The sequence below is a fragment of the Periplaneta americana genome, chromosome 4 (assembly GCF_040183065.1).
Source record: "Periplaneta americana isolate PAMFEO1 chromosome 4, P.americana_PAMFEO1_priV1, whole genome shotgun sequence".
Lineage (NCBI taxonomy): Eukaryota > Metazoa > Arthropoda > Insecta > Blattodea > Blattidae > Periplaneta > Periplaneta americana.
Genome location: NC_091120.1, coordinates 122,493,355 through 122,515,389, shown reverse-complemented (window position 1 = coordinate 122,515,389; position 22,035 = coordinate 122,493,355). Strand labels below are relative to the sequence as shown.

The following is a 22,035-nucleotide window of genomic DNA, read 5'->3' as shown; positions in this document are numbered from 1 at the left end:
CCATGTTCAATAAAATGCCTTTTGAGGGCTCACCTACAGGATGCTCATTTTCTTTGTATATTTTACGAATATTAGATACTGCATCTACAAAGTGCCTGATAAAGTTCTTGATTCTTACAGCTCCAATGTCTCTTTGCTGGACATAATCAAAGAATATCGCAACATGAGGCATAATTATGTTTCAGAAAGCCAACCAAAACAGAAACTGAGAATCTTATTGGGCTCGTATGAATCCTGCAGATTGACTACACACATTTGTGTCAACCTTGCTGTCTCTAACATGTTCAAAACAATTAAGTAAACTGTCCCTATGCTTGAAAAACCAGTGTTCACAATTCGATGTTAAAAATACTACCTTGTAGATGGAGTTCAGTTAGTTCGTTTATTTAGAAATTGGGATAGACAATCCATTCTTTTAGGAGCTCTGGAAAAGAATGAGCCTATTCTTTGCAAGTCCTGGGAAAATATCCTACTTTGTGGTGGAATTTTGTAAAATCACATTTCGCTGGTGTGTGTAACAATGAATGAAATTTCCTTTGGGATACTTTTCGTTAATTATACTGCACCCTTTCCTTTTTCCAATCATTACACTTCTGCCATCACATGTATAGCAGTGAGTTTATTAGGAAATTTCTCTATCCCTATTTCATTTTGTTGCCCTAAAATTATTTCTACCAAGCCTGGAGCAGTTTTCCTTCACTTAAAAAAGAAAATATTATTTTGAATCAATTTACAAGTGCTAATGATGATGTGGCATTTTCCAAATGATCTTTTAAAATATTGTCAAGAGCCAAGGTATAATAATTAACCCCGTGAAAATGCCTGGATTGTCAGAGCCCTCACTTTCATCATGTAATGCTAATTCAAACTCACAACAGAATTTAACACGAAACAATGTATCTATTTTTATCCACAAGTTCATTATGCTTGCAAATTAAAGCTCTCCAGCCATCATTGAGCTGTAGTCTGATGTTAATTTTGCTTACAACAGCCAAGTTTAGTTCATTGTCTAAATATGATTTCGAACTGGCATGCTTCCTAGTTTTTCAGGCAAATGTTTCAAGTCTTTCACTCAGCTTAATCCATGTATCATTGTCCCCAAAGAAGATGCAAGGAAAACAAAACAACACATTTGTATTGGTGCACCTGCAATTATCCAATCCCATTTTTCATAAATTGATATGGTAAAAGTTCTATTCTAAGTTCTACTTTTGCCCCTGAAAGTTTGTTTTATCTGTAATTGTGGTTTTGTGGCCTAATTCCTTTGCTAAAGGTCTGTCCTCATAGCATAAAGCTTTACCTTGTAAACATTTTACTTCATTTTGAATCACAACACTTATTGACAATCAATTTGAAACACAATTCTCACTCATAACTGAGTACAATAAACTACACTGTTGGCCACTTGATTGACATAACTGATGATAATTCATGTTACTTAAAACTAGACGTCACTTTGCTACTTCCTTAATAGTAAGACTCAACTTCATTCACACAAGAAACTGAAATCGGCTAAGGAAACATGCAATGACCTCCACTTCCTTAAATTGGCAGTAAATCTTTATTTATGACTAGACTGAACTGATAACTTCGGAATTTCTTTCTGCAGTCCATGCTTTCAAATATTTTGTTGAAATATTCTCACCATTTAATTGCGCACACTGCAAGAGGGCTTTCATAACAGGGAAACAATAATTCTAAACCATTAATTTTGATACAGTGTAATATATAGGCTTGCCAACTTTCGTAAGTAACAATTAGGGACACAAGCATTACTCACAATTTTACTGCACTAATTATTTCCATCTATCAGTAGAACCATCTCGATTCATATGTAAAAAAATTACAAAAACTTACCAAAATCACCACAAAACAAGTTGAAAAACAATATAAATTCTTTATTAAAAAAATGTTAACTCGTTGGAAACTAGGAACCCATCATATTGATATAATCACTAACCTAACTTAACGTAACCTGAACTAACCCGAACTAACTTAACAAACGTACACAAAAGATTTCAGCAACTCTTCTTGGAAAACACAGAGACATTTACATGATTTATAACCTGAGCTACCAGATCTTATCACATTTTAGGGGCTACGGTATTTTACAATTCTTTGTTGTTGTCCTTGTTGATATCTATATCTATTGTAGAAAATTACTAAATTGTAAAACTATAAAAATTTGTAAAAATTGTAATTGTAATATTGTAAAATGTTGACATGTTCCACATCTTAAAGCTTCATTGCTCATGTAAGATCTATGGAATAAAATAAATGAATGAATGAATGTATCGTAGAAGTGGTGGTGTAATTTTTTTCCCCCCATTTTGCCACTGAAACCAATGTATGACACATAAAATGGAACAAAGCATGTCTGTATGAGACTGTTCGGAAATATCTTCCAATCCAGACTAAATCCAACAATTTGATAGGAACGAAAACCAGCTGTATATGTCTAATATGCCATGAAATCAGGATATTTGATGTGTATGCAAATTATTTTGGGACACACTGGTCAAAATCGGGACTGTCCCGGGAAATACGGGATGGTTGGCAAGCCTAGTAATACAGTGATACCATTGGGTGGCAAATAGTGGGATGGTTAGGGTGTTTTAGTTATTTCAAGTTGTTAGTCACACTACCTCTGTGACCGAAAACTATCAGGAAGTAGGAAATATCTTTTGTTGCTCCCCACCAACTGCACCAACTGAGATGATTATTCATTGTAAAACAGTATGGCACAAAAAATCGGCAGTGGAAATGTAATCAGTCCATGCTGTCACATTACTATAAGTGCCAGTCCTGAACCAATAGTAAGGGAAGGAGGGTGCAAATGAAAAAATTTAGAACTGAATAAAATCTCGTCAATTTTATTTACAACTGGGAGGGCATGTGACTATGTGACCTTATGGTAGAGCATATACTGATGATAAGTATACAGAATTATAAAAGATGATTATGGCGAAGAAACAAAATTTGTTTCGAAATACAGTAACTTTCTTCATGTTAAGCTAAGAATTTATCAATACTGTTATATATTTCACTTGGAAAAATCCTCCCCAAGACCTTGTTCTATAAATGTGTAAATATATATGAGTCTCTGGACAATATATGTTCATAATTTATGATTTAGAATGATTGAGAGTAAAAATAAATTTTAAAATAAAAGGTGGCAACTTACAGATCTAAGTCCAGACAACATGTATCGCACTTCCTGCGAAATGAAACAACTGAGCTGAAGGAAATTTTCTTTACTGCAGCTAGGGGGTTCATCTTCAGCTTCCACACATTTCAGCTCAACATCAAAGGTGCCACCAAAATATTGATCCACCACTGATCTGTAATGGAAAAAATGTATATCAGAAATTTTCTTTACTGCAGCTAGGGGGTTCATCTTCAGCTTCCACACATTTCAGCTCAACATCAAAGGTGCCACCAAAATATTGATCCACCACTGATCTGTAATGGAAAAAATGTATATCAATGACTGAGGCGTCCACATGCTAATAAATAACTACAAAAATATTTTAAATACAGATTTTTCACATAAAATGCAATGGCACATCTAAACGAAAATAATAGTTCAAATTAATTTAAATAGCCATTGCTTCCGGTTGATCATATGAAAAGTTGAGTGAAAAACTGCTACATAAAAATAAAATAAACAAGAAATCAATATTCATGTCCTCAATGCATGAGTGAACAAGACATGGATTTAAAGCTATTCTCTTGTTTCAGCAATGTTATTTTACAGAAAGAACTTAATAAAGTTCAAGCTGTCTTATGGCATTGGAGTAACTTGTTTAATACGCTGGTCCTGATGTCACTGTGTATACAGAGTATGCTTAGAATGCCACCTCAGTATACCATATGACATGGTAGAGCACATCAAAATGCACAAGGATAGGAACTTAATCCTTAGCTTAAAATTTTTTTCATGTCAAATGGGGCAAGTAAGTTTCTCCATAAATATATATACTCGTATTTTATGGAAGCAATTTCACCCAAACAACATACTCACTAAGCTTTATTAATCTCCATTATCCTTCTTGGAATGCTTTTGTCTTCGTGACACTGAATATTAAATAGAATGTGTTGGTGAACAAAAGTACGTATGCATGCTTCCAACCCCATAGTTACTACATTTTGCGCAGGGCAATTCAGAATGTACTGCACTGTATTAGGGATTGTATGAGCGAGGAAGGTTGAGAGTTACAGCCTTTGCTCATGTAAATTGTACTACTAATATGTCTTTTAATTTGATTTCGTTCTTTTATTATTTTTATTACCTCAGCATTATTCAGTTGATACTACTGTCTCTTCTAAACTATTCCTTTCACTGAAAAATATCAACAGTGCAGCGAGGAAACACCTAAATCAGTGTTCATCAACTGGAGTAAGGGCGGGTGGGGGGCAGTGCCTGGCAGATGTGTGCTGGGTGTAGCAAGAAGAGGAACGGTTTGATATGTTGTAGTGAACATGTGATGATGTAGTGAACAGAGATGGTTCTTGTGATCCATTCAAACAAGAGATGTCAGGCACAGAAAGCACTTCAAAACGTAGGCCATCGTAGGCCATTGATGCCTCCTGTTTTCATTCCTTTGTCGGAAGAACTATTTTTATTTATAAATTGTGGAAGAATAGCAAAATGTGAAGAAATACACCTTAAAGACACCATTATACAACTCACAGTAAGAGGGTTTTCACACCAAAACGGCAAGTGGCAGATGACAAGTGACAAGTAACAAATTGCATGAAGGTTGCAGATCAAAGTGGCAGTTGTCAGTGGCAAATGTTTTCTTTTGCTTAGTTCTCAATTCTCAAGATTTCTTCAGACGATGATGTTGATATAATTATTGCTTTGACTGCTGTTGTGATTGCCAGAAGATGTGAGAGGAGGTATTGGGTACATCCATATCTGAGACACAATGTATATATGCACAGATGTATTTCATGAAAATATATACCCAGAGTGAAAATTTGGAAGTACTGTGTTAAGCTGGTAACACTAAAAAATAATGTTGCTTAGACATTGAAGCTTCTAGAAACAAATGACATAGTTCTAAATTTTGGACACAGTTGGCAGCATTGTTGTCAGATTGGAGGAAAGTGTCATCAGAATGAAGTATTGAAGATTATACCCAGAATAAAAGCAGGTAGAACGTTTATAAGAGTTAAAAGTAAATATTACTTACCGTAATAACTTGAAATATAACTATATTTCTTCACACTGAACTAAAAAATACGTTAGTTTCTGCAAGGAATGTATGAAATAAAGTTAATTGTTTAACTAAGGTGTGGTTGTCACAAAAATTTGTGAATTTTCAGATTCTAGGTATAATGCTTAGAGGTAATCCCTTGCAAATTATCATGTTCTTTTATTAGTAAGAGTAAAGTTATAAAATTTATGATTCCTAACTTTAGATACTTTGCCTTCAATGTAATAATTTTTTATTAACTTGTCGTGTAAGTCACACTTTCTATAACAGTGACAGCATTTCCTATCAAAAGCCTGAGACCAAGGATTATATAGTCATTCATTCAGAAGGTGAAAAAGAAAAGGTACAAATGTGGTACCTGTTCCTTAATGTGAGTGAAACTACAAACAGTTTCAAAACGATTAGGCCTACCCAGAATTTAAAATTGGATTGACAAGATTTGGTGAACTTCATCCACTACACTCTGAACATTTATGCCTCTGTGTCTATCATGAAAACCTGACAATGCTACTTACATCATTACCAGAAATGTCTAAAAGCATATCAGATTTTATACGAAACATTGTATGTGAGGAGAACGAAATGAAGTGCATGATGTCTGAATGCACATCTATGGCTCTGCTAGAAAGTTTGACCATTACATTCTTAATGTATTTTCAGAAGATACTAAAGATGATGAAAGAATCTACAAACAATGGGTGAAGGGCGAAGGAAAACATATATTCAGAAAAAGAATATGCGGGTCTGTTACAGAGATACAGACGTGGACAAATTATTAGCAAAATTGAAGATTTTTATTATATATTTTTACAAAATATGATTCTTCAATTTAGACTACAGTTGACATTTTTGTGTATTTCCAAATTATTAGCAAAATTGAAGATTTGTATTGTATATTTTTCAAAATTTAACTCCTCAATTTGGACTGCATTTGATATTTTTGGATATTTACAAATTATTAGCAAAACTGAAGGTTTTTATTGTATATTTTTACAAAATTCGATTCTTCAATTTGGACTACAGTTGACATTTTGGATATTTCCAAATTATTAGCAAAACTGAAGATTTTTGTTTTATATTTTTACAAAATTTGACTCTTCAATGCAGTTGACATTTTTGCTAATTTACAAATTGTTAGCAAAATTGAAGATTTTTATTATATATTTTTACAAAACTTGACTCTTAAATTTAAACTACACTTGACGTTTTTGCATATTTCTGTCCACTCTAATGATGGAAATATGCAAAATTGTCAACTGTAGTCTAAATTGAAAAGTCAAATTTTGTAAACAGAATTATCATAAAAATCGTCAATTTTGTTAATAATTTGTCCACGTCTGTACTGGACGCAATGAGAAGTAAGCTGCCACAATTCCTTAAGCATGCATTTATTAACTCAAAACAATCTTCCTATTTTGAAAACCTGAAGAAAAACATTGTGCCCAATACAATAATTATTCAAATTGACTTCAGTGAAAACTATGCTTCCAATAACAAGATGAGATACATTTTGCTCATTGGGAGTCACATACTGTATGTGACTTGTAATTGTCTGTAATGAGGTGATAGTAGCGATCCCAGTGGTTAGCAACTATCTATGGATGCATATTTACTATGTATTGAGCTTCGTGACTGTATATACTAGACTGTGGTATTAGTGTACTTGTTACTGTGTACTACTGTATAGTGTAGTGAAATAGTGTAACGTAATGTACTATGGCTTTACGAAAACCACATACCGTTGTGCATACATGTAAGGAGTTTGCCTAAATCTACCGAAAGGGCCGCTATGTACACTGGGGTATCATACTCTACAATAAAGAATATTAGAAAAGAAAATAAAGAAAGGAAGGAGACCAATGCAGACAACCATCTAAAGTCACCTGGAAAGAAGAGAAGAGTGATTTCCCATAATATCGTATCCGTTGATGGCATCAACAAGTGTGTGATTAGAAACGTCATACAAGACTTTTATGTTACTGAGAAAAGGGTGCCAACGATTCCAAAGCTTCTTCCTATAGTAAGAAGTAAAATCAATTTTCTTTGGGGCAAGGCTTCTTTATGCTGGGCAATAAAATCAATGGGTTTTAAATGGAAGAAGTGTCAATCAAAGCGAAAAATTTTGATTGAGAGGCCAGACATAGTGGAATGGAGAGTAAAATATCTCGTAAAAATGAAAGCGTATCGCGAAGAAAGACGTCCTGTGTTTTATATAGGTGAAACATGGGTGGACAGTAATTTGACATTTAGGAAATGTTGGCAAAGTAGTGACGTAATGGGCATCCAGACGAATTACAATTCCAGTAACAGGCTCTTAGTAGTGCATGTAGGTAGCAAGCAGGGGTTTCTTCCCAACATATACAAGGCTGGGTGCACAACAGGGGATTACCATGGACAAATGAACAGTCAAAATTTTGAGAAATGGACAATGCAGCAATTAATTCCGAATCTTCCTCCGCAATTTGTAATTGCACTGGACATTGCACCATACCATTCCATCCAAATTGATAAACCACAGACTCCTTACTCTGTGAAGCAGGACATGCTATTGTGGTTACACAAGAAGGGAGTAAAATGTAATGAGGGAATGCGAAAAACTGAGTTGTACGCTTTAATTCAGTCATTAAAGCCTAAAGAAAAAATTTTCAAGTTTGACAATATTGTAGCTGGTTACGGACACACTGTGCTTCGTCTGCCCCCATACATGTGTAACCTAACTGCATTAGAACTTGCTTGGTCTAAAATGAAAAGATTCATTAGAGAGTGCAATGTTACAGCAGATTTGTCATTAGAAAAGTTACGTGCTACTATAACAGATGCTATACAAAATGTTACTGCAGAAGACAGGGACGGTTTCTGTTGGCATGTGGAAACGTCCGAGTAACAGTACCAGGAGAAAGACGGCATTGCCTAGATGTAATAGACAGTATAATAATCAACCAGGGGCCTGTTTCTCAAAACTCATGGACTAGTAATACTAGTCTGTACAGTAGTAATATTAGTTTATTTTACAAGTCTGTGTTTCTAGAAACTACAAGGGTAAAGTAGTAGTTACCAGTTCAATGACTAGTAATATTGGTCGATTTCACCAGTTCATAAGAGATTCTGTTTCTCAAAATGATAATCTAGTTGATTATACTAGTATTCAATAGGAATATTCCTACAAGACTCTAAAGACTGGTAATTTCTATATTATTAGTTACCAGTGACAACCTTTCTCAGATAATCAAAACAAAATAATCTATTTATTTTTTTAATACATGTGGTTTAGTGATTCCGATTGAAGTGATGAAGTTGTTATGAGAAGAGCTAAAACTATATCGAGAAAGAACAATTATTATTCCTTTACGGGAGCATTTATTTAAATATAATGAACAGTTTAGGCAAAGTGCTGAAAAGCTTGGAGTCAGCCTCGGTAGTGTACTTGGTATAGCACTGGCCTTCTATGCTCGAGGTTGTGGGTTCGATCCCGACCTAGGTCGATGGTATTCAATTGTGTTTAAATGCGACAGGCTCATGTCAGTAGATTTACTGGCATGTAAATGAACTCCTGCGGGACAAAATTCCGGTACACCAGCGACGCTGATATAACCTCTGCAGTTGCGAGCATCGTTAAATAAACCATAATTTGAATTTTGAAAAGCTTGGAGAGTTGTTAAATATAGTGGAACCTGCCATAACGAGACATATAATCGAAGTCATGCAATATCAGCAAAGCTTCAAATACAAATTGCTCTACAAATTGGGATGTTGATTATTTTCCAATGCCATCAGGTCTTTCTGTCCTAGACCAGCAACACATGCAGACTATTTTCCTAATAATCTAATACTAATTCATCAACTGCAGTGAATTTTGCTGGATTTTCTCCTCCACTGTCAGTTCTTCTGGCATTGTCGACTTAAGCCTACAAACTAAATATAAAACGACACTAATTTATGAATAGATCAAATGTAAAACTGAAAAAAATTAGCTAATTTTTCATTAAGTTATAAGTGGCATTCATGTCGGCAGTAGACCCACTAGCTACGTAATATGTTTATATTATGATACCACAGTCTAATATATACAGTCACGAAGCTCAATATGTAGTAAATATGCATCCATAGATAGTTGCTAACCACTAAGATCGCTAATATCGCCTCATTACATACAATGCGAAATAGTACCGGCACAGTCTATTATCCCTAGCACCCTCAAAACTCAAGCTTCTTGACTGTATATACTAGACTGTGAGGATACTGTGAACTTGAATTGGTACTCATCAAAGTTGCTTTCTTAATGTTGGGCCAGTAAATGTTCCTAACGTATGCATAATCTTTGTTCTGAGGTATCAGTTCCATAGCCTCACACATTACAACATTTTTTGTCCATTCGTTTACTTTATAATTTTTTTCTTATTATGCTTGAAAAAGGACCGAACAGTATACCCTTTGCTTCATTAATCACATTGAGTATAGTTAATTTGCTTTCAATTGATGGAATTTTAACCGAAAAGAGAAATCAAAACTAAAACACAAATAACTTAGCCTTCTAACCTCAAATAAAAATACCTACCAATGACTATAAACAAATGAACTCAATCAGCTGACTAATGAAAGAGATCATGTGACTAGTGAAAAATTGTCACAAGTTACTAGACTGGTAAAATAGTTTGAGAAACAGAATCTACTAGAGCTGGTGAAATACACTCTGGTAACTAATAACTGGTGAACTACTAAACTAGTATTTTTGAGAAACAGGCTCCTGGACACCAACAGTGATAGTGACAACGAAGCTAGTTCAGATGTGTCCAGCTTCTCCTCCTCCCAGGAAGACTTCGACTGAGCACACCATGAGTAAGGTAAAATAAACATTTTTTTCATTGATAGTAGCTTGCCTAATGAGTCACCCGCTCCTCCCCCCCGGCACCAGCTTGTTTACTTCTCTTCCATGGACAAAGTTACCAGAAACCAACAGTAGTCATACTTTGTATACTGCTATTATATATTTTGCTTCAGAAACTGAACAATTAGAACATGAATCCTATGTTACAGTGTCTGATTATATGCAGCCTGATAAGTATGTAGTAGCCCACTTCAATACTTTGCTGGTTGATCATGTCAAGACAAAGCATCCAAACATTTTGTTTTCACATACACAGTATCAATCTGATGGCACAGCTCAACATTTCAAACAGAAGTATTCTCTGTCCTAGATAACTTTACAACCAGAGGAGGTTACTTGGAACTTTTTAGCTACTGCCCACAGAAAGGGGCCATAGATGGGTTAGAAGGTATGGTAAAACGACGGGTACGAGACGCTAGCCATGCCAGAACAATTGATCCTGAAACTGCTGAGCAACTTTCTGATTGTGCACAGCAATTATGCCCAAAGATAAATGTTTTATACTGCAGTGCAAGTGATATCAATTCAAACAAATCACAAAAACTAAGGAAGTAGAATCCCAATGGGAAAGAAACCTGATATTAGAAATTATTATTACTTTCACTCTGTATTTTGATACAGAATTGAATATTCTGTTATTGCACACAGAGCGCCGAAAAGGTTATTTGATTTTAAGGAAGGTGTTTTCTGTCCAACAGCTGAATATACCAGTAATCACAACAGTGATAGTATTAACATTTCAGTGACACAGGAAGATTCTAAGAAACGAGTGAACATAGGGGACTGGATTTTGGTACCATTACCTGGAAAGAAAACTACCAAACACTTTGCAACAAATGTGGTGAATAAAAGTGAAAAAGAAAAAGACATTAAAGTTAAATTCTTAAGATATGATGCAGAAACCTAAAGCATTACTACCACAGCCAATTTTTGATAATAGACTTAAATATTTCTTCAATTTTGATTTCAAGAATATAATTTTAGGCTAGGTGATATATTGCAAGAAAAGTCATAAGTTTTGTTATATTGTATGGAGTTACACTTTATTTGGCAATAAAAGTCATTGGTTTGAACTATATAGTATGGAGTTATATTTTATATTAGCTTGTTATGTTGCACAGAGATGTAATTGTATTCTATTCATTTCATTTATTCTTTGTATATGGACAGAGAAACATACAGAAGGTTGAGAATATTATGTTTGTAAGTTGTATGTTTGTAAGTACCTTGACAAGTCGTGTCACAATATACCTGCCATGTAAGTTACACCATTTTTTTAGGAATAAGCGGTAAAATAATGTTCAAAATTTAATTTCCTTGCCATTACAATTCAGTTTGTTATCAATCGAATAAAAAAGCAAAAATTGTGAAACTGTCTTTTGTTGTCGTATAAATCATACTATGACAAAATATTATAATTATGTACCTCATGTGTGATGTAAATTTTTCAACATACCATATGTACAACTCTGATGTATAATAATTGCATTTGTACAAAATTTTGAACCATTGAACACATTTCCTCGCATATTTTTTGCTAACAAAGTCTATTGTTTCTACATGTGTAAGTCACATGTGAAATTCACGTAGTCTCAAGGCAACTAGAGATGCATTCAGAGAAATTTCATAAGTTTTACAGGGGATATGGTATGTACCTTTCAAAGTACGTCTTCAAAAACTTTGTCACATGCTGAGGGATTAAAAGCATTGGAACGTGCATTTTAGTATGTAAACCAGGGAAGTGAAGGTGCAACTGCGAATGTTATAGACTGTAAACAATGGAGAGATTATGCTCTTTCTTTCCTCTCTTAAAAGGATCAATATGTACTGTGATATATGAAGAAAGTATTTTTATGTGGTGGCACAAGCAGTAATTAACTACATTTTATTTATGAGTATTTTTTAATTCTCTAGAGTGTAGAATTCTTTCATGAAAAAGATGTTACAAAAGTTTAAAATGTTTCCTTGTTTTAATAGTTTTCTATTTATTTACCATATGTTTAAATTCAACTGCAATCAATTCCTTTCTTTTCAAATATTCCTATTTGTTATCTTCTTTTTCTTCTTCACTTCATGGTATGGGCAATTGCCCGTTCCGGCTTCAAAGGTCACTCCATCTTTTCATCGGTCGTCCCTGATCTCTTCGTCCTTTTGGTTTATAATTTATTGCTTTCTTGGGAAGTCTGTAGTCGTCCATTCTCTCTACATGTAATTTCCAATCTTGTCTGTAATTGTCTATTTTATCAATAAGTGGGTATACTCCTAGTTCCTGCCTAATATCTTCATTTCTAATTCTATCCAATCTCGTGCATCCTTTTACTTTTCGCAAGAATCTCATCTCTGCCGCTTGTATTTTGCTAACTTCAGGTTTTGTTGTAACCCAACTTTCACTTCCATATAAAAGAGTAGGGATTGCCATTACATTGTAGAATTTTATTTTTGTTTCCTTTCTGCTTTTATTCTTCAAAGTTCTATTAATTGTGCCACATACTGTTTGGAATGATTGTAATTTTATTTTTATATCATTATCCTTTTTGTAACTCACATCACATCCCAGGTACTTAAAATTTGTTACTTGTTCTACTGCTTTATTATCTATTTCAATCTTAGATCTTACAGTATTTTTGCCTTCAAATGCCATTACTTTTGTTTTTGTATTTGATATGTTAAAGTTATGCTTCTGGCATATTTTATTCAGTTCATATACTGCTTTTTATAGTTTTGTTTCAGTATCTTGTATTACAATCATATCATCGGCAAATACCAGAATATTAATATTTATTCCTCTATCAATTAAAATTCCAGGATCTACTAAAATTTTCCATTGTCGAACAATTTCGTCAGCATAAATATTAAACAGTGTCGGTGATAAACTACACCCTTGTCTTAAGCCTATATTTGTTTCAATTTCTCGAGTTAAATGTTTTCCAGCATTTACGGTAATTCTTGAGGCATTATATAAACTCTTAATCATTCTGATAATGTGCTGTGGGTAGCCTTTAGATTGTAATATTTGAAATAGTTTTGGCCTGTCGACTTTATCAAATGCTTTCACAATATCTATAAAAGCCATGTGTGTTTCTAAATTGAACTCTCGGCGCTTTTCTATTATTTGCTTCACTGTGAATACATTATCAGTGCACGATCTTCCCTTTTTAAATCCGCTCTGTTCTTCCAGTATCAGAACGTCAGATAAGATTTGCAGTCTTTTATTTATTATTCTTGTGAGAATTTTATAACCTACATTCATAAGAGTTATTCCTCTATAGTTTTCACATTTATTTCTATCCCCTTTTTTAAAAACTGGAATTATTAATCCAACGTTCCATTCATCTGGAATTTCGCATTTTTGCCAGCACATATTATAGAAATGTACTAATCTTAGTTTCAAGATCAGTCCGCCATATTTAAGGAGTTCTGCTGTCATTCCATCCAATCCAGATGCTTTTCTATTTTTGGTTAATAATAGTGCTTGATTTACTTCTTCCAAAGTTATGGGGTCGATAATTATGTTATCATAGTTATTTTCTTCATTTGGCTCTATTTCGTTCTCACTTCTGTTAGTATCATACCATAATTTTCCATAGTGATCTATCCATTGTTCTTCTGATATAACATTTAGGCACGAGGTTTCCTTTTCTGCTTTATTCATATGTTTTAACACCTTATAAGCCATTTGTTGACGTCCATGAACATCATCCTCTGTCCTAGATATAAAAGTATCCCAGGATTCTTGATGTGCGTCTCTTACTAATTTTTTAGCCTGGTTCCTCTTTTCTTTATAAATCTGGTACGTTTCTGCATTTTTATTTTGAAGATAATGTAAATACCATTTTTGTTTTTCTTTAATTGCTTTTTCAATCTCTTGGTTCCATATACGTACCCCTCTTTTACTTCGTATTTTCTTTTTCTTTCCTAAAACTTCAGATGCCGTTTTAATTACAGTATTTTGTATTACTTGCCATTCTAGCTTTATGTCTTCCTCAGTTGGTATTTCCGAAAGATATTTACCAAGTCTTGTTTGATACAAGTTCCTTATGCTATCTTCCTGTAGAAGGTATGTTTTGTATACTTCATCATCTCTTTTCTCGAGCAAGTATTGTTTTTTCCATCTAGATAACATTATTAATTTTGCTATAACTAAATAATGGTCAGTATATAGATCACTTCCTCTGTGTACTCTCACATCCTGTACTAATTTGTGTAATTTTTCGTTTACAATAACATAATCTAATAACGACCTGTATTCTCGCCTGGACCAGGCGTACTTATGAATATCTTTCTTTCTATAGAATGTATTCGTGATTTTCAAATTGTTGAAAGTTGCAAAATTCCTCAGTTCTTTCCCATTTTCGTTCAAATGATTTTCTCCATAAGTCCCAACTATTTTAGGGATGGGAAGATTGCCCACTCGTGCATTCAGGTCCCCACTTATTATGACATGATCGCTTTTGGTGCACTTGTCTAATTCCTTTTGTAATATTCTATAGAATTCTTTTGTATCTTCTTTTCTGCCTTCTTCTGGGGCATATACTTCTATTACTGTCAGATGGCCTCTCTTAATTTTCAATCTGAGTGTTACAATTCTTTCGTTTACATATGCATAGCTTTTGATTTTTGTACTCCATTTTCTATCCACAAGAATAGCTACTCCGCAACAAGCTCTTTGGTTTTGTTCTACACCACTATAAATCATAGTAAAATCCTCTAGATCTTTCGTCCCTTTTTGTTTCTTTTTTGTTTCTGTTATGACTGCAATATTTATTCCTTTTCTTTTAAGTTCGTTGTTGAGTTCTTGTTCTTTTGTTGCTAGTCCTCTGACATTCCAGGTCCCTAATTTCAATATATTGTCTTGTCCAAATCGTTTTCCTTTGTCGTGGCCATGTCGTTTACCGATGTTTCCGTCCGGCTGTTTCCTTTGAAGCTTTTCAGTAATAGATAATTCATCTGGCCGCCTTACGAGGGCTGCGCAGATATATTTAGGTGATGGGGTTGCCATCTTTCAGCCTCCTAACAGGCTTGGTTTGTGTTCGAGGTTCCTTCCTCTAGGCAGACTGCTTTCACCTCAGCTTAAGAGATCTGTCTTCCCTCCATGTTACCCTGTGGATGGGGCCCTTAACAGGTACTACCTTCTGGGCCAGAAGGACCTGTAGCTTCACGTAGGCAGGGTCGCTACTCCCTGAAGTGAGACTGTCTCCTAAGAGAGTTCCCACCCGTTACCTTCCCTATTTGTTATATTCTTACGATTTAATTTACAAAACTGCCTCGATTCTCTGTTGGTAAAATTACGATAGTCAGAACCTGAAACAGTGAATATTGTTCTTGCGGACCCTGTAAGGTGGCTGAACTCTGAGTCATGGGCTCCCTCTTAGAATCAAATTGCTTACAATTGTGACTACACTGTACATACTGTAAATGACAATTGAAGAGTCCTGGAAAACCTGATAAGCAACATGTAATTCTCCTCCTCCTCTTCCTATCAGAGGTTTCCAGGAACTGTCAAAATTAAAAAAAGAAAATGAAAATTCATCTATTAAAAAATGAATCACCTTACTATCATTCAGTGTACAATATGATTTGTCTATTCATATTTTTACATCCTTTCTCTCTTAATTTTGTTATTTGCGTGTATTTACTGGGCTTAATATAGTTAATTACTGAATACTATAATTTACTTCTTAGTGTAGCTTACATTTTTCAAGTTAAATGTTACTTGAACCTTTTATACCAATACTGTCTTGTAAAATCGTTTTATTATATCTATTTCAATTTATAATATTATATTTTATATAACTGCAGAACTTTATGGGAAAGAAGATCCCCCTACTTTCATACATTATTCTGGTTCTGGCATAAATCCAGACTTATTACTGGTAACATCAGATATCCATCACGAAACCAAGAAAAATATTATTGAAGACCCTGGATCTGGCTATAGAGTCATCATTACTTCTATTCATCTCCACCAAAACCGAAGAAATGAACCCTGCAATAACAAAACAACCTGGAATTTTAAGAAAGCGGATTGGAAACTATTTACAACAGAACTAGACGAACACCTCAAGCTCAACACACCACTAATGGAAAATACAAACTCAGATAAATTGAACAAATATTTCTGTGAATCTATTCTTAAAATTGCAAAAAAGCACATCCCACGAGGCAAACCAAAAAAATACACCCCAATCTGGACAGAAAATCTGAATTTATTGAAACAAGATAGAGATAAAGCAAAAACCAAAGCAGAACATAGCAAAACACCAGAAGATACTAAAGATTGGAGGAAGAAGACTGCCATTAAAAAAAAAAAACAATCATAACAGCAAAAAAGAACAGTTTTAATAAATTGATTGAAAATATTAATTACAGAACCCATAGCGCTAAAACATATAAATTTCTGAAGAATATTTCCAATACACAGGAAAATATTAGCCAACCTATTATTCATAATAACAAAACACTAACAGATAGTAGAGATATAGCAAATGCATTTAATAAACACTACTCAAAACTCTCACAGATTACATCTCAATAACAAAAAAACTGACAAATTTATCAAAAGAGAATTACATAAAAATAATAAAAACAATATTACTAGTACTATCACAAAACCTGAAACACTTAATCAAAATTTTACTTCCAAAGAATTAAGAATAGCTATAAAAAATTTAAAAACCAAGAAATCTCCTGGTCCCAACAACATTCATTCAGAAGTTTTGAAACATCTGGGGGAAAACGCCAAGTCTGTACTTTTATCCATTTTCAATTTATCATGGAACACCTCAATTCCTGCAGCTTGGAAAAAAGCAATCATTGTACCAATTCACAAAAAAGGGAAACCTGTTCATGATGTTACTAGTTATAGCACAATAGCACTACCGGTATTAAGCATGATAGCAAAAACTATGGAGTCAATGATCTCCAACAGATTAACTTGGTATTTAGAATCCCAAAATCTTTTATCACTAAGACAAGCTGGCTTTCGACAACTACACTCTACTAATGAACAAGTCATACACCTCGGCCAAGAAATAAAAGACAGTTTTAACAAAAAAGAAGATACCTTGGCGATATTTATTGGCTTTCAATTAGCATATGACTCTGTTTGGAGAAATAAATTATTACTAAAACTCCAGAAATCAGGTATCTCTAGCAATATGTTCAGATGGATATCAGAATTCCTTAGTCAAAGATTCATTGCTACTAAATTCAATAACTCACTTTTCAGTTATAGACAAACATATCGAGGTCTACCCCAGGGCTCTGTCCTCAACACAACTTTATTCAATATTTATATAAATGACTTACCCTCTCTATTAGAGGAATCAAACATGAAAACAGCACTATTTGCAGATGATATAGTTTTGTGGACTTCCGGATCTTACAGACATAGAGACAAAATTAAAAATTCTGCTCTTAAAGCCCTAAATCAACTACATGAATGCAACACATCAAATTTGATGACACTCAATTTAAGCAAAAGTAACTACCAAATATTTTCACTTGGTAAAAAAAGAAAGACAATTCAATATCCAATACAATGGCCAACACCTTCCTAGGAAGGTGCATAATATATATGTCACTGTGTACGTTAACAGAAAACCACAATTTCAAGTCACACAGAGTTTGTGTGCACTCGATGTAGGTCTCTGGCGTTTCGTCAGCCCACGCGAGTTGTGTGGATATAAAGGGAAAAGTTGAGACGGTGTCGGGTGGAGTTCCCGGGTAGCTCAGTTGGCAGAGCGCTGGTATTCAACCAGAGGTCCCGGGATCGATACCCGGCCCCGGAACAATTTTTCCCTTGAAATTATTCACCTTCCTAGGACTTATGAATCCAAATATCTTGGAGTTATTTTCGACAGTAAGTTAACATGGAGCAACCATTTGAAATATATTTCTGAAAAAGCTCGTAAAAGATTCTTCCTTCTGAAAAGACTAGCAGGAAAGAAATGGGGATGCTCTAGAAATACTTTGAACACTACATACAAAATGTTTATATAGCCAGTGCTGACGTACTGCAGAGAAATTTTAATTACTTCACCTTTCATAAACGAAATAGAACGTGTTCAAAACCAAGCTCTCAGGCTCATTACTGGTGGAATTAAAACAACTCCAATAGATTCTATGAGATTCCTCACTAATATTAACAGCATCAAAATGACAATAGAAGAAAAAGCACTGATTCAATATGAAAAACTTATCAGATTACCAGGAAACAATTGGCATTCATGCAATCCTCTCTGTAGATTAAAAACTCAAAAAAGTTTCATATCCATAGTTCAAGAATTAAAACAGAAAATCAACATTCCGAATTTAAAAGAAAACTTACAAATTAAACTAAACCCTTTAACTCATTAAATATAGAGTACAATCTAAATTTAACAGAAGAAATACTGAAATCAGAAGTAAACACTAAAATAATGAAACAATTGTCTTTAGAGACAATTAATATTAGGTACCCTCCACAAAACTGGCTTCACTCATTTATACACCGACAGATCCTTGATCTCCAGGGAACAAGGTGCTGGTGTAAGTGTTATGTGCTGTCTCTTCTCACTTTATAGATCTCTTGGATATGGAACAACAAGTTTTGATGGAGAAATCATTGCAATAAGTGAAAGTCTCAGGAATCTTCTATGCCACATCAGTAAATTTAAAAATGCAGTTATATTGCCAGACTCCAAAGCAGCTATTCTATCAATAATCTCTAGACACACACCTTCATCTCAGACAGCAGAAATAACTAAAATGCTCTCTCAATTAATAACAATCAATAAAAGAATAGTATTCCAATGGATACCATCCCATTGTGGAATCCTGGGAAATGAGAATGCGGATGTTTTAGCAAAGAAGGACAGTACTGTTACTTACAGACCTGTTACTAAATCTACGTATTACTCTATGAAAAGATTTATGAAATCTACATACTTAGACTTCAACAAACAGAATTTGATAACACAATCTGAAGGGAAAAAATGGAACTCTCTGCATCATAATCCACAGTTAATTCCCGATTTACCACGCAAATCGTCTGTAGCTGCAATTAAATTGACAACAGGCCATGACTGTTTGGCCAACCACTTGCATAGAATTGAAATACATCAGTCCCCTAACTGTCCATTGTGCAATTCAAATCAAGAAATGGATTCGGAACACCTCAAAATCTGTGCTTCAGTGGCTGACCATGACAATATCGTTGAAAAATATTGGAGTGCAAGAGGTCAAATGACTTTACTGTCAAACGCCTGGCATTAGAAAACAACAACAAAATATTTTATATTGTTTGTAGTAGTTAGTTCTGGTTGAGTGGAAGAGAAAGCCTGAAGGCCTTAACTCTACCAAGTAAATAAATAAACAAATAAGCAACCAAATATATAAATAAAAATATAAATTATATATATATATATATATATATATATCATTTGTGTTGGGTTATTAAAGGTTGTTTTTTTGTACATTTAAATCATAAAAATCTACTTTAACTGAACTATAATCAAGATGTATGAACTATTGTATTAAATAACATCAAAATCAGAAAATCGATAATTTTAGACTTACCAGGTTTTTTCTCCTGGACTCTTCAATTGTAAATGCATAGCCCTCCTTGTCAATATTATGCTAATAAAAATGATACTGCTAATTTGTAATAAGCAACACCATATCTGAGAATACTGGAATGCAATTTTAACCTTTCAAGTGATAATAAGAACGAAAGATTCAGCTAAAATAGGAGTACAACAAAGAAGAGGAAAAGGAAGAAAATGTCAAAACTGAAAATAAACCTAGTTGGCTTTAACTTTTATAAATTTGCAGTGCTTGGGAAAAGTGACATAAGTCATGAATAATTTCGAGGGAAAAATTGTTCCGGAGCCGGGTATCGAACCCGGGACCTTTGGTTTAACGTACCAACGCTCTACCACTGAGCTACTCGGGAACTCTAACCGACAGCGATCCAATTTTTCCCTCTATATCCACAGACCTCAAAGTGGGCTGACAACCGTCAAGCAACCAACTTCGAGTGCACACTAACTCCGTGTGACTTAAATTGTGGTTTTCTGTTAACGAACAGTGACGTGTATTATGCAAATCAAGATTTCAGGTATGACTCCCTGTAAAGTTGATTTGAATAATTTCGAGGGAAAAATTGTTCCGGAGCCGGGTATCGAACCCGGGACCTTTGGTTTAACGTACCAACGCTCTACCACTGAGCTACTCGGGAACTCTAACCGACACCGATCCAATTTTTCCCTCTATATCCACAGACCTCAAAGTGGGCTGACAACCGTCAAGCAACCAACTTCGAGTGCACACTAACTCCGTGTGACTTAAATTGTGGTTTTCTGTTAACGAACAGTGACGTGTATTATGCAAATCAAGATTTCAGGTATGACTCCCTGTAAAGTTGATTTGAATAATTTCGAGGGAAAAATTGTTCCGGACATAAGTCAGTTTTCACAAACCTTTTTTGATAATTTATTGACAACTTACACTGGTTTATGTCGATTTTATTTTTTTCTGTATGAATTATTGTAATGGGAGGAATACCTATGTAATTTTTTCCAAGTGAACAGATGTTACCTAAGTTGTCAATAAATTCTCAAAAAAGGTTTGTCGAAACTGACTTGTGTCACTTTAACCCGAGCACTACAGAAATAACAGTACTATAGTGAAGCTATGAAAACGAAAACCACAAGAAAAGCAAGAAAAAAACTTGTCATGCTGAAACATTTCAACACTCAAATGAACGAAGAGTGAATAATTAATATTCTATTTTGTGCACACAGCTTCACAATAATCCCAACCCTTTCAACATTACAAACATGTTCTTACTTGAATGTCGATGAGGATTCTAATCCTTCAGTTGTTTTTGGTGCAAGCTTCTGCTGTAACATTCTGACTAGTTCCGTCCAACATTCATTAGCATCTTGCTGTGTAAAACCTCCATGATCACTTTTTTCAGCAAACCGTGGGAAAGCCATATGAAGGACCTGAAGAAGGATGATAGGAGGAATAGAGGCACCCTTGTCCATTGAATCGTATAAATCTCGCAGTGCAGCTGTGATAGACTGTGCAGGCACCATACCACCAGCCATCGTTACTCCTGAATGAAACATAAAAGAATATAAATCACTGTCGTGAATTCAGTACAGTAGAAATCTATGTGGTAATGTGATAAAATACAAGTGCAATGAAAACGAAGACCCAGGAGACAACAGAAGGGAGGGAGGGAGGGAAGGAGGGAGAGAGAAAGAGAGAGAGAAAGAGGAAGATGCAAGGATAAGGATGAGGGACAGGAGAAGAGGATCCGAATGACTAATAGAGAGAGAGGCACAAGGAAGACTACAAATAGGAGGAAGAACGAGGGTGAACTGGAAGAATGGAAGAGCATGAGGATGAGAAATAGGGGAAGGAGAAGAGGACAAAGAAAAGAAAAAGAAGGAGAGAACAATGAACAGAACAAGGAAAAGGAGGAGGTAGCCCTATGTCAGTGATGACGACGATGATGATGATGATGATGATGATGATGATGATGATGATGGTGATGATTGAGGAGGGAACAAAAATCCAACCATAATTCAGTCAGCAGACAGCATCTCACCCAAATGGCCTAGAATTTGATTCTAAAAGGACCTATGGACAACAATAAAACAAGCTAGCACATTTAATTAATTATCTGGAATGTCTCACTTCATATGACGAGGATAAAGATCTAGAACGAAAATTGTTAAGATTCTACTACGTGTGTGAAACAATCCACAGAACTTTAAAAACAGAACCAGGAGAAGTATGATGATAATGAATGTCCATAATAGAATACTGTTTCATTAACTGTCTTTCAAAAAGTTAAAAACTGAAGTCAATTCCACAGTTCTGTTTGTTATATGACAAGCAATAGCTTTAATAATTACTACAAACCACTATTTCTAA

The 22,035-nt window shown here is 34.5% G+C and overlaps 1 protein-coding gene across 1 annotated transcript in view; it reads right to left on the bottom strand.

Annotated features, from left to right (window-relative positions):
• Usp14 (ubiquitin specific protease 14) overlaps positions 1 to 22,035 on the bottom strand; it is a 152,527-nt gene that overhangs the window by 73,655 nt on the left and 56,837 nt on the right. Inside the window, exons 5-6 of the mRNA XM_069823918.1 lie at positions 20,938 to 21,208; positions 3,185 to 3,341 (exon numbers count right to left, since the gene is read on the bottom strand). Coding sequence (XP_069680019.1) covers positions 3,185 to 3,341; positions 20,938 to 21,208 — 428 coding nt within the window. The remainder of the gene's footprint in view (positions 1 to 3,184; positions 3,342 to 20,937; positions 21,209 to 22,035) is intronic.